The 13,143-nt window shown below is 32.7% G+C and overlaps 1 protein-coding gene across 1 annotated transcript in view; it reads right to left on the reverse strand.

The window, feature by feature from the left end:
- Window positions 1-13,143, reverse strand: part of LOC144968508 (uncharacterized) — a 29,804-nt gene that overhangs the window by 12,036 nt on the left and 4,625 nt on the right. The window contains exons 5-15 of the mRNA XM_078906959.1: window positions 12,550-12,930; window positions 9,482-9,799; window positions 7,494-7,724; window positions 7,032-7,139; window positions 6,467-6,799; window positions 5,377-5,640; window positions 3,513-3,632; window positions 1,947-3,090; window positions 1,490-1,614; window positions 664-852; window positions 3-106 (exon numbers count right to left, since the gene is read on the reverse strand). Of these exons, the coding sequence (XP_078763085.1) occupies window positions 3-106; window positions 664-852; window positions 1,490-1,614; window positions 1,947-3,090; window positions 3,513-3,632; window positions 5,377-5,640; window positions 6,467-6,799; window positions 7,032-7,139; window positions 7,494-7,724; window positions 9,482-9,799; window positions 12,550-12,930 (3,317 nt within the window). The remainder of the gene's footprint in view (window positions 1-2; window positions 107-663; window positions 853-1,489; window positions 1,615-1,946; window positions 3,091-3,512; window positions 3,633-5,376; window positions 5,641-6,466; window positions 6,800-7,031; window positions 7,140-7,493; window positions 7,725-9,481; window positions 9,800-12,549; window positions 12,931-13,143) is intronic.

Below are 13,143 nucleotides of genomic sequence, written 5' to 3' on the forward strand. Positions count from 1 at the left end.
ACCTAAGCTTTTTCGTTTCCTCCATTTTGAATTCCTCTAAACGCTTCAGTTCTGATTCTTTCTCTCTTTCAAAAGTCTCAATTTGTTGCTTCAGCTTGGCTAAACCCTGACGAAAAAAAAAAAAATAATAATACCCATTGCAAAAATATACATTGGTACAGGTGTCAAACATAAAAAGGGAAAAAGAGAAGCATGATGAGTATGTAGTTGATTTGTTTATTAGCCCTTGTTATTTCAGAATCAATTTTTTTTCTTTTAAAGTTTTACAACCATGTGACATTCTCAAGACACTTCAGTCTCAGATCCTTAATTATTCAGTAAAATTACAATAATATGTGAATGTCAAGGGTACTATTACACTCAAATTCTATCTTTGAAAATTATATTCAATGGAAAAAAATCATACTTTTATCAAGATGTGGTGAAATGGCACTCAGGGAACATTCTTCTCTGGATAATTTTTTAAAAATTTAATGCACTTCAGATATACTGCAAGCACTCTACAAGTATTTTCTGAATGTCTGACTGATCGATTTCAAACACACACTAACATTATAATATGATTATTTCTGGATTCTATGTTAATGTTAAACCTCTAAAGAATGTGAATTCCAATCTACTGTTCATTCAACCAAATTTTATCAAGCAACATCGATCTCCTACCTCCTCTCTTTCCCTTCGTAGCCTATCCAGATTACTGTTCTCTGACCGAAATCTTTCAATTTCCTTCTCTAATTCCATCAACTTGTCACGTAACACACGGCTGGTGATTCCATCCACAGATGGAACAGCTGTCTGACTTTGACCTTGATTTGGTAAACAACTATCATTTGAGTTGGATGGTGCATTTATCTGTTTGATTTGATGAAAATAATAATAATAATAATAATGATAATAATAATAATAATAATAATAATAATAATAATAATAATAATAATAATAATAATAATAATAATATAATAATAATAATAATAATAATAATAATAATAATAATAATAATAATAATATAATAATAATAATAATAATAATAATATAATAATAATAAAAGTAATAATAATAATGATGATGATAATGATAATAATAATAATAATAATAATACTAATAATAACAATAATAATAAGAAGAATAAGAATAATAATAATAAAAATAATAATAATAATAGTAACAATAATAATAATTGTACAAAATTTGCAAACAAAAGAAATAAAACTTAATATCAAATGTAACAAATTTGATGCATTTATCTTTTTAATATTAATAAAAGAAAAAGAAAATATTCTTACAAACTTTACAAAGAAGATAGAAAAGAAGAAAAGATTAAAAATTCATGTTATCTAATTTCCACAATAGCTGAAAAAAAAAGTAGATAAGTTAGCAGAGTATCATGATTCCCAAGAACAAACTCCAGCTCCATAAGCCTGAGGACTTAGAAGAACTATAACTACATCAAAATAATTTTCAAAAATAATCATTCTTATTTGTATCAAACCTGTTTTGTAACTGGCGGCTTTAATTTAGGGAATAGTTTCGAAACAAGTTTGGAGGTAGGAGGGGTTTCAGGTGGTTGGACTGCAGTTTCAAACCCCACTGTTGTCATTGTGGTGGTTGGTTTCACTGTACAGAAAGAAAAAAAAACAGATATATGATTTGCCAGAATAGGAGTTAAAAAGGATCTTATGACAATTTTGGGTTATATTAGTCCAAAGAGATAATTACCGGTTATTGCGTGTGAATTTTTAACAAAATAAGTTTAAAAACAGGGCATGGATGGTTTAAAAAAATATTCACAACACAATCTTATAAACCTAGAAATGATCTTATAATGTTCATACTTTTTCGAAATTTGTTTCAATACAATTGAAAAATTATATGAGATAGGGGCAAATCAGAATATTGTTTTAAAGTAAAGTGTTTTTTAGTTCTTATTAATAACTTATCAAACTTACATCTATGGGAGAGAGGATTATCCTCACCATCATCGTCATCATCATCCTCACCATCAGTCCACTCAGCTTCGTCATCAAAACAGTTGGTGGTAAATACTGGATTCCTTTCAGTTAAAGGCCTATTTTCCATCATTTCTTGATGTGTTCCATTTTCCAGTGGTATTTTCTCACTCTTATCCATTCGAAAACCATGATTATTGTCAACTGTGTCGAATCCATCACCATTTTCATTATCTACATCATCAACACCGTAATTTCCACTGTTATACTCTTTTTCTTTAGAATTCTGACCTTCCATGTTTTCTCTTAATTGCCCATTGAAACCAGGATATGCTTCATTTGACATTGTATTCAAAGACACCTTCTCACTCACATCAGACTCAAGACTTTTTAAAGAGAACATCTGCCCTTGCAAGTCATTGGAGTTGTAGACCTTATTCTCAGAAGAGACATGTTTGCCATTTGGGTCCGCAACTAAAAACCCTGCTTTTTTTGACAGGGCTTGGAGCATGGCTAGAGTATCATTCGCTGAGTTGACTTTGGATGTCAGAGAAGCAACTTTACGCGTAATTGGTTTGTTGGGAGTAAAATCTGGCTTGGCAGAATTTGAAGATAACAACTGATCTTGTGTAAACTCTGAATGCTGACTAGAAAAAATGTTTTGTTCATCACAATGTTGTTCGTTTCTCTGATGGAAAAATCCACTAGAAAAGGGATTTTTGTTGAAATTGGCAATACCATCATTCTGATGTCCAAACTTATTGCTTGAGCTTTCAACTGCAATTTCATCAATATCTTCTTCTGAAGAAGAAGACTCTGTAAGAGTGACGTCTGAGGATGAGCAATGATCAGTTGGTTTTGCCATGATAATATTGTCAATTTTGCTACTTTTTGATGTATGTGAATCACCCTGAAATGGGTTGTGAAAATTATTGTTGGTGTTGATACCAACATTAGCATTGCTGTTGTTTGAATTTGCATTCTGCAATGGATTTGGACCCAAATTTTCTTGTCTATCCGTCATCGAATTCAACAACGTTTTGCCATTTGTCAACTGAGACATAGATGGAGGTAGAGGTGGTGCTTTGCCTTCTCTTTGCTGTTTTCTACCCTCTGTGATGGCATGAAGTTTCTTTACTGCATCCTAGGACACAAAGACAAAAGAAAACAAGAGAAAGTGTAAGAATACAAGGATAGCAATGCCAATCATTAAAACAACTTTAAGACGAGTTTCCTGAATCCGAACCCTAGTCTTAAAAACTTGAAAGTGAAAGGCATTCTTTTACAATATTTTCCCTTTGTAACCAAATTTGATAAAGAATTATGAAATCTCCCAGGTGTAGGATAATATCCTCATCCAAACCGTATAAACATCCATTAAGCTGTGACAAAACCAGAGTAATAATCTTTAACTGAATAGATAAAGCTGCTTTTAAGGATCACTAACACTATTTTGTTGTCTGATACTGAAGTCTTTAATCTATCAAAATTTCAAATTTAAAACTATGATTTACGTGGCAAAAAAAAAAGTTACCTTTGAGTAAATAACATAAGAAATCTACGAACCTTATGATCCTTAGCATCGCTACAAACAAGTTTCCTGACTATTGATGAGTTAGAACAGAAACTCATGTTGTCTGCCACATCTTCTAAAAGTTCGAATTCAGCAAGACTATCCAATTCCGTCTGTAAAAGAAACAGTGGAAGAAAATAAACAAGAGTACTTTATTTATTTTTAAAAATTTTGTCAAAAAAAAAAGAAGAGTTCAACTACTGAATTACTAAATTTCACACCTATCCAATTTAAATTGCTTTTTAAAAATTGTCCTTAAAATTGAAAGAAATACTATCATTTAAGGCTTAAATTTGAAACTAGTCAAAGCCTGTTCAATCAACAATGGAAAGCTCTCAAACAAACTGATATGCTTAAATTAATTTCAAAAATTTCCTTTAAGCGATCCTCATTTCAAAATGCTTTAAGAGCTGAATCAATTTATTTTCAAAGATAATTTTGCACACAATATTACATTTGTATTCTTTTTCCTTCCCATTTCTACATAATCTACCACTTCAATCATTGCTATTATTATTCATGTATTGAACACGCTTCTAGAACTTAATCAAATTAATAACTCACCATTAAAAATTCACATTTGTGAACCAGTGCCTCAAGTAATTATTATGTCAGGGTGTATATAATATGAACATTTTCAGAATTATGAGAATTCAGTTTTTAGGTTTTTAAGAAACCAAATTCATTTCTATCAATAAAAATTATAAACTTAATCCAAGTCTGATGCTTTGGACTACAAATTCAACGTTCAGCATCTCTAACACCCTGACATCATATCATTTTGAGGTCATATATTAATATTTCAGTTATTAATGTTCCTATTATCTACCTTTCATGTTTTGCATCCTCATCTTTTCAAATTGTTGGCTAGAATAAAAATTGAGGTTTATAACTTTGAAGATAATAACCAGCAAAATTCAAAATCAACTTTTAAAAAAAGAGAATAAAGGATCAGTCTGATGTTCAGACAAAACCGTTCTGTACTTTGTGTAAAAAATTGCAGTATACAAATTGTATTTCAGTAGAAAAAATGTGAGCTAAACGTGCTTCCAAAAAAAAAAAAATAACTGTTAAAGATTAAGTATCTTTATAGTGCAATTTCCACTAAACATGCCCAAATCGCTTTAAATGGGGTCCCAAGCAAACAGCAACATTTAAGACGTAGTAGAAATTATACTTCTCTGGTAATATTACAATTTTTTTCCGACAGATACAATGCTGTTAATGGTGGGTACCCATACATGACAAGTGTAAGGCAATATTACAATATTTTTTTAATGTAGGCAAAGCTATTTATGGGCACATACTCATTTTACACATGAATATGATAAGACAAAAAGAATAAAGAGCCTTTTCCAAGGACTCGATTTTGTGTCCTTTAGAAAAGTTTGAACCCAAGATTTACAGGACAAAAGCCATAAATCATACAAGATTTTGTTTGTTTGTTTGTTGCTTTAGGTCTCTTCCAACACAATTGAGGTTATATGAGAGACCGCTGAAACAAAAAAACAAGCAATCTAGCAAAAATAGTACAAATGTAAATCAAAATCATAACCTAAAGATATCATAAGCTAAATTATAAATAACCAAGAACAAACAGGCAGAAGATTTACAGAAAAAAAAATATCCCCTGTCAAAAATACAATCACAAACCGAAGAAGCAGGATAGGCTAGTAAAGAGAAGAAGAAACGACATCACTATCGGATCGTACACCCATGCGAACATCATAGGTATATGATTCAAGGGTGATGCTCATACAAGATCATAAACACAGATGAATGGAGAAAAGTTTAGGTTTAGTCATGAAATCCATTAGATTTATAGTAATAAATATGAGCAGAATTCTATTGACTCACTGAATCATGGTCATCCGTAGACTTAGAAGAAGGTGACTGGTCCACAGCTTGATCCGTACAGTGGTTCAAGCCTTTGGGCCTTTTCTCAAGAGTGCCATTCATCATTCCATTTCCATTCAAATGAACATCATAACACTCTTCTTTCTGTCGACTCCGGTGTTCATCAAGTTTCCGACTGGCAGCATTCCTTATAAGGGTCAATTTGGCAGGGGGTGATGACGGAGCTTTACTTTCACTGATGTTGGGATCAGCAGTTTTATTATTCTGTGGTGGAAAAATAAAAAAAGATGAATGAAATTTGGCAATAATATTATGGCATTTAATGTAGACTCACATTTTACTAGCAAAAAAAATAATCAATGAATAATGGAAAAATCAATTAGACAGGCAGATAAACAGACAGACAAAGAGATATTAAGTGGGAGGAAGGATAGATGGATGGATTGATGGATGCTTGAATGGATAGTGGATAGATTAAAGAGAAGTAAATATTTCAAATACATGTTTCAACAACAAAAGTTCATGTAAGTCCACTAAATTGACCTAGCCAATATTTAATCCACGGGATTGACACGCTCTGACAATTTTTTTTCTCTCTTCATATTGGTCAGGAAATGTATATCTCAAATATCAATCAACTAGGATGATCTGCAATATGTCAAAATCAAAACCGGATCTTCTTTGAAGATTTGAGACTTTCTGATGATGCCTTTTTGATGATGACAATAATAATAATAATAATAATAATAATAATAATAATAATAATAATAATAATAATAATAATAATAATATAAATAATAATAATAACAATAATAATAATATAATAATAATAATAATAATAACAAAAGCAATGAGCAAAGGAAGAAGAAGAAGAAAGAAGAAGAAGAAGAAGAAGAAGAAGAAGAAGAAGAAGAAGAAGAAGAAGAAGAAGAAGAAGAAGAAGAAGAAGAAGAAGAAGAAGAGAAGAAGAAGAAGAAGAAGAAAAAGTGGAAGAAGTAGTAGGAGAAGGATGCTGAGCAGAATATATACAAGTACAAGATAATTTATCACGCATGAGACAAGATACTTTAGGAAGCATGACTTAACTTACATATTTTCCATCTTTGACTGAAACTTTTCTTGAGGCCATTGATTTCAGTCTGGAGCCCACTGAAGCTTTTTCCTTGCTCTGACTGTTTGAGCCGATTGTACTCTTTCCTTTCTCCGTCAAGGTGGCAATGTTGTGGGCTTTCACAACACTGTCAGATTCTCCACCTCTGCCTCCACCTCCACTTGTTCTCTTTTCTTGACATTTTATAGGAGGCTTCGTAGGTTTCTTTGGAGCAGAGTTAAAGCGAGCAATACCTTCACCTTTTCGAAGAAATTTGCGCGGCTGATTTGCCCTATTGTTTTCAGCATCATTCTGCATTTGAATCAATTTCTCCTGAAACAGACAAGAATGAGTTTGCAGATAACTCTAGGAAGGAGGAGCATGTATTGAAAAAAGAGAGAGAAAATATTTATAAATACGTATTGGAATTCCCTACACAAGGCAATCAAATTGAATCAAATATCCAGTTACTATCAATTTTTTAAAGAGTGTAATTTATTCTCAACATGTCTCTTTTCAAGACAACAATTTTAAAATAGGAGTTCAGAATTAATAAAGCACTAACCTTCTCCTCTTCCTCTTGCCTCAACTTTTCTTCCAATAGTTTTTCAAAACTCTTTACCCCACCTGTGCCTCCAATTGGACGATCATCTCCATCTTCTGCCACATTTACCTTTGAGATAAACAGATATAATGATTAAAACAAAAACAATAAAAACAACAACAACGACAATAAAAACAACAATTAGTACTTGATTTGTATAAAAAATCCATAGTGATCTTCCTTTTTTATCTTATTATTATTTTTGTTATCAATTACATATTATAATTAACTCAATGATGACATCATGTTGATAAGATTGTAAAAGGAAAAATTCATCTTTGATTGTTAGATCAAATAAATAAACAAAGTAAACATAAAACCATCTAATACCTTCATTGACAAAAAGATCAAAATAAAAAACTTAATTTAACGATAAATTTCACATTAAAGTCAAAATTGCAACTTATCATTGGTTGTTGTTACCTCTCTAGCTGTGTTGTTATGACTTTCATTATTGACGTCTTCCTGATCCTCTTCATCAAATTCCTCTAGATCATCTTCCTCCTCATCATCCTCATATTCCCCAGCACCAACCTCTTCCTCAACATCATCATCATCATCAGGCGGTCGATGGAACCCAGCACTCTCATTCAAATATACAGCCCTTGGGACATATTGTGAATCTTGAATTTGATTTTTATCAAGATATGGCATCTGTGGAAAAACAAACACTAAACATGAAAAGTGTTACAAGCAATGATCCCATTACAATGTGGGATAGAGTTAGAGGAGAGTATGAAGCTAGGTTTATAATGCTCAATTACCACACTGTATGCACCGAGGATTACTGTATTCATTCAAAGCTTGTTTTTCTTGTGTTCAGGTTAAAATTTTTAATTTGTTGTAAGCAAAAATAAAAATGTGTCTTCTTCTTCTTTTTCTTCTGGTCCTCCTCCTCCTCCCCCTCCTTCTCCTCCTCCTCCTACTACCACTACTACTACTACTACTACTACTACTACTACTACTACTACTACTACTACTACTACTACTACTACTACTACTACTACTACTACTACTACTACTACTACTACTACTACTAATAATAATAATAATAATAATAATAATAATATATAATAATAATAATAATAATAATAATAATAATAATAATAATAATAATAATAATAATAATAATAATAATAATAATAATAATAATAATAATAATAATAATAATAATAATAATAATTAATAATAATAATAATATAATATTGTTATTATTATTTGTCTTCTTCTTCTTCTTCTTCTTCTTCTTCTTCTTCTTCTTCTTCTTCTTCTTCTTCTTCTTCTTCTTCTTCTTCTTCTTCTTCTTCTTATTATTATTATTATTATTATTATTATATTATTATTATTATTATTATTATTATTATTATTATTATTATTATTATTATTATTATTATTATTATTATTATTATTATTATTATTATTATTATTATTATTATTTTTATTATTATTATTATTATCATCATCAATATTATTATTATGGTTATTTTTCTCTTTCCTTTTCAAGCACAATTTGTTGTTGATTTCGCGTAAGCGACATTTGGTCAATTTAATGATATATGAAATATACATTATGTTATTTTATATTTATTTTAGAAAACAACTAGAAATAACTGGTGATTTTGCCTAAATCATGATTCTAGCACACATGAAAGTAATAATCCTTGATTACTATGCTATGTGTCAATAATTGTTTTGCTGATATGATAGTAAGTGAAACTTTTCGCTTATGCTAATACATAAAATCAACTAGGAATTTCAATCTAAAGAATTTTGTTGTTGAGATGTCTGTCTGTTGCTCGAGAAACTGTTGTATTTGACTGGCTTTCAATGCACCTGGTAGATTGGGCAAGATTTCCAGCCTAACTCAGAATTCCAGATTTTTTTAATGAATTGCAATTTCCTTTTTAGCCTCGAGATCACCCCACACACTACTGTTGTGAGGCAGTAGGTCATATTTCAAAATAAGTTTCAGGCTTTTTGATTTTGGTGGAAATGGATTTCAGGCTTTTGTGGCCAAACCTACTTACACACATGAGATTATACCATAGTCCTACAATTGATGGGTGGTAAAAGTAAAGATGTTTACGATTGAAGTACTGTTAAGTTAGAATGTGATGAGCTTGATAATGTCTTGTTTCTTTGAATGCAGTTTGAAGGTATCTGTTTGTCTTAGGTAAGCCACTGAGAAACAAAGTTTATAATTTGATCTATTTTCTTTGAATGGCATCCACTTTTTGTTCCTTCACTGACTATGCTAAGAAAAAGTTTGCATTGTGGTTATTTAGAAAATATCTTACTGCCCATTTTGTATTTTTTTAAATTTATATTTTGCATTTCAACTTCATAGATCAATTACGCATTGAACACTAGGAATAAAACGGTATTTCACAATATCTGATTACTTAACAAACCTGTATTAAATCTTGAGTTGTAACATTGTAGCTACCGATGTCTCTCAAATGCTGAGGTTGGTTTAGGTCTTGAGCATTATTTTCTTCATCATACCATTGTAATGGTTGTTGTTGTTGTTGTTGCTGCAGCTGCTGCAAGTGTTGTGCTTGGATGTTCAGCTGACCATGTCCATTCTGGTGTAAAACTTTCATTTGTTGCTGAATGGAAGGTTTAATTGGTCCAGTCAATGTTGGAGATGCCGAGTTTTCAACAATTCTCTTCATAGGAGGTGCATCAGATGAGATGGAATCTGTCGTCTTTGGCAATAGGGTCAACATCTGGCATAAAGAGAGATAAAAAAAATTGTAGTAATACTGTTATATTGAAAGAAAATGAAAGCATTGATTTTGATAGTTGCTATAAATCTGGGGATTTTTGGAACAGATATAAATATGGCCATCATCCTACCCTGGACCAGCCTTAATTTAGTGGGACAGAAATAATTCTTTTGTGACATCAGTCCAGTAGCTTTTCAGATAAACCCTATAAATGTGAATTATTATTTACTATATTTTCTGCCTGGAACATTGTAAAGAAAACCGATAAAATTTTAAGCAAAGATGTTTCTAAAAAGAACAAAATACCAAGCATAGAATGTTTTGCCAACTAATCGAATACAGTTGTAAGCTGACAATTCAACCTAACTTGCCATATCTGCCCCAAGGCCACCCATGTCGTGTATTACAATTCTGCTATACTGGCACTATATCTCATTGCAAACAAAAAAACCCAATCCCATTAAACTCTTGGATGTTTAAATCCCCGTGAACTCAAACCAGAGTGGATTAATACCAGGCTACTTGATACGCTGCATCTCTCATCCTCCTTATTTCTTTAGTTTCTGGTGTTTGTGATATTTCCTTCATCGTTGGATTGGACATTGTAAAGATCAGCATTTTGTATTTATGATCATCAGACGAGTGAGGTTATTTCTTTTATATCGGACTGACGTTTCATTTTCAAATTCATGACCTTATTCATATTTGCAGAGATGCCAACTTTAAATTTGGCTCACAGGAGTTTCAGACACCACCTGTAGGAATTTCAATGCCCAAAAGGGGAATTTCCGCACACAAGAAAAAGGAATTGGAATGGTAATTGGCATTGTGTTTACAAATTTTATAGTTTTAAATAGATAACTGATTAGAATTACATTATGATACATAAACACATTGCCAAATACAATCCCAAAGTTTCCTTATTTTAAATGGAGTAAAGTGCCAAAACCTATTAATAGAGATTGAAGTAGTTGTGGTAGTGAGGATGATGCGGTGTTAGTGGCTGTAGTAATAGTGGTAGTGATAATGAAGATGTGAAAGTGGGGTTGTTGTTGTAGTAGTAGTGGCAGTGATGATGATATGGTGGTGGTGGTGGTTGAAGTAGTAGTGGTAGTGATGATGATGTGGTGGTGGTGGTTGTAGTAGTAGTGCTAGTGATGATGATATGGTGGTGGTGGTTGAAGTAGTAGTTGTAGTGATGATGATGTGGTGGTGGTATAGTGGTTGTAGTAGTGGTCGTGATGCTAATGATGTGGTAGTGGTGGTAGTGATGTTGATGTGGTGGTGATGGTGGTTGTAGTACAAATGGTAGTGATGATGATGTGGTAGTGGTGGTTGTAGTAGTAGTGGTAGTGATGATGATGATGTGTTGGTGGTTGTAGTAGTAGTAGTCGTGGTAGTGATGATAATGTGGTGGTGGTGGTTATTGTAGTAGTAGTAGTAGTAGTAGTAGTAGTAGTAGTAGTAGTAGTAGTAGTAGTAGTAGTAGTAGTAGTAGTAGTAGTAGTAGTAGTAGTGGTGGTGGTAATGATGATGTGGTGGTGGTGGTGGTTGTAGTGGTAGTGATGATGTGGTGGTGGTGGTTGTATTATAGTAGTAGTGGTTGTGATGATGTTGTGGTGCTGGTGGTTGTAGTAATAGTGGTAGTGGTGATGATGATGTTGTAGTGGTGGTTGTAGTAGTAGTAGTAGTAGTAGTAGTAGTAGTAGTAGTAGTAGTAGTAGTAGTAGTAGTAGTAGTGGTAGTAGTAGTAGTAGTAGTAGTAGTAGTAGTAGTAGTAGTAGTAGTAGTAGTAGTAGTATAGTAGCAGTAGTAGTATAGTAGAAGTAGTAGAAGTAGTAATAGTATATTATTATTATTATTATTATTATATTATTAGTAGTAGTAGTAGTAGTAGTAGTAGTAGTAGTAGTAGTAGTAGTAGTAGTAGTAGTAGTAGTAGTAGTAGTAGTAGTAGTAGTAGTAGTAGTAGTAGTTGTAGCAGTAGTAGCATAGTAGTAGTGGTAGTGATGACGATGTGGTTGGGTGGTTGTATAGTAGTAGTAGTGATACTGATGTGGTGGTGGTGGTTGTAGTAGCAGCGGTAGTGATGCTGATGTGGTGGTGGTGGTTGTAGTAGTAGTAGTGGAGGTAGTAATGAAGGTGAGGTGGTGGTGGTGCTTGTAATAGTAGTGGTAGTGATGATGATGTGGTGGTGGTTGTAGTAGTAGTAGTAGTAGTAGTAGTAGTAGTAGTAGTAGTAGTAGTAGTAGTAGTAGTAGTAGTAGTAGTAGTAGTAGTAGTAGTAGTAGTAGTAGTAGTAGTAGTAGTAGTAGTAGTAGTAGTAGTAGTAGTAGTAGTAGTAGTAGTAGTAGTATTAGTAGTAGTAGTAGTAGTAGTAGTAGTAGTGGTTGTAGCAGTAGTAGCATAGTACAATACAAATATCAAGGCTACAATTACAGTCATACACAAATCATTCTAAAGATGTTCATATCATGAGCAGTAATCAATATAAAAGGGAAACTGATTTAATCCAGTCCTGCCAATTGGTCGGCTGTGGAGATCCCTTCAAAGCTTCATTCCAACATTCTGAATGAAAACTGGGAGACCTGTGTTTATGAAAAGTAGGATGAAAAAAAACTCTGCTTCTGAGCTGCACTATTTCCTATGTAATTAAACTGTTAGGACTAAAAGATTTCGACCATCTGCATCAATTTTTAAAAACAAAGTAATGATGGACTCTGAAACATGAAATAAATCAAAAAGCTCACTTTCTGTAACAATCCAGCAGGAGCTGTGGTTAGAAGCTGCTCCAGTCCTGCCAATTGGTCAGCTGTAGAGATATCCCTTCCAAGCTTCACCCCAACATTCTGGGCTCCAATTCCACCCCTCATGGGGCGAGGTGGGGGTAGTTTGGGTGGAACAAATTCACTAGTGTCAGACATCCAGTCAGGCATAGGTGCCCCCCCTCCATTGTTGTTCTTATTGTTTTTGCCAGCGGCAATCATATTGTCGAATTCGTCATCAACATCATCTCGACAACCGGGATTACTGAATAGGTCTGAGTTTGTGTATTTATCTTCATCTGGCACATTGTTGGATTTGCTTGGGTCGATGTACATGACAGGCTTGGGCAGAGTGCTCATCTGGGACTGAAAGTGAAGAGATCATTTTTTTAGTTCAACATTCTTCATCTTCAGTACAAATCAAAACTACTTTTCCATAGCTCTTTATAACGTGTTTGAGTGGGATGGGGAATGAATTGCATTTTGACACAAATCGATAATGACATGAAAGAACTTTTTCTGTAGATTTGTATTCACATCCCTTAATGTTGTGCACAAATGTTTGTCATAAGTGTACAA

This window comes from Berghia stephanieae, chromosome 3, assembly GCF_034508935.2.
Source record: "Berghia stephanieae isolate SIO BIC M18660-M18661 chromosome 3, UCSD_Bste_1.3, whole genome shotgun sequence".
Taxonomy (NCBI): domain Eukaryota; kingdom Metazoa; phylum Mollusca; class Gastropoda; order Nudibranchia; family Aeolidiidae; genus Berghia; species Berghia stephanieae.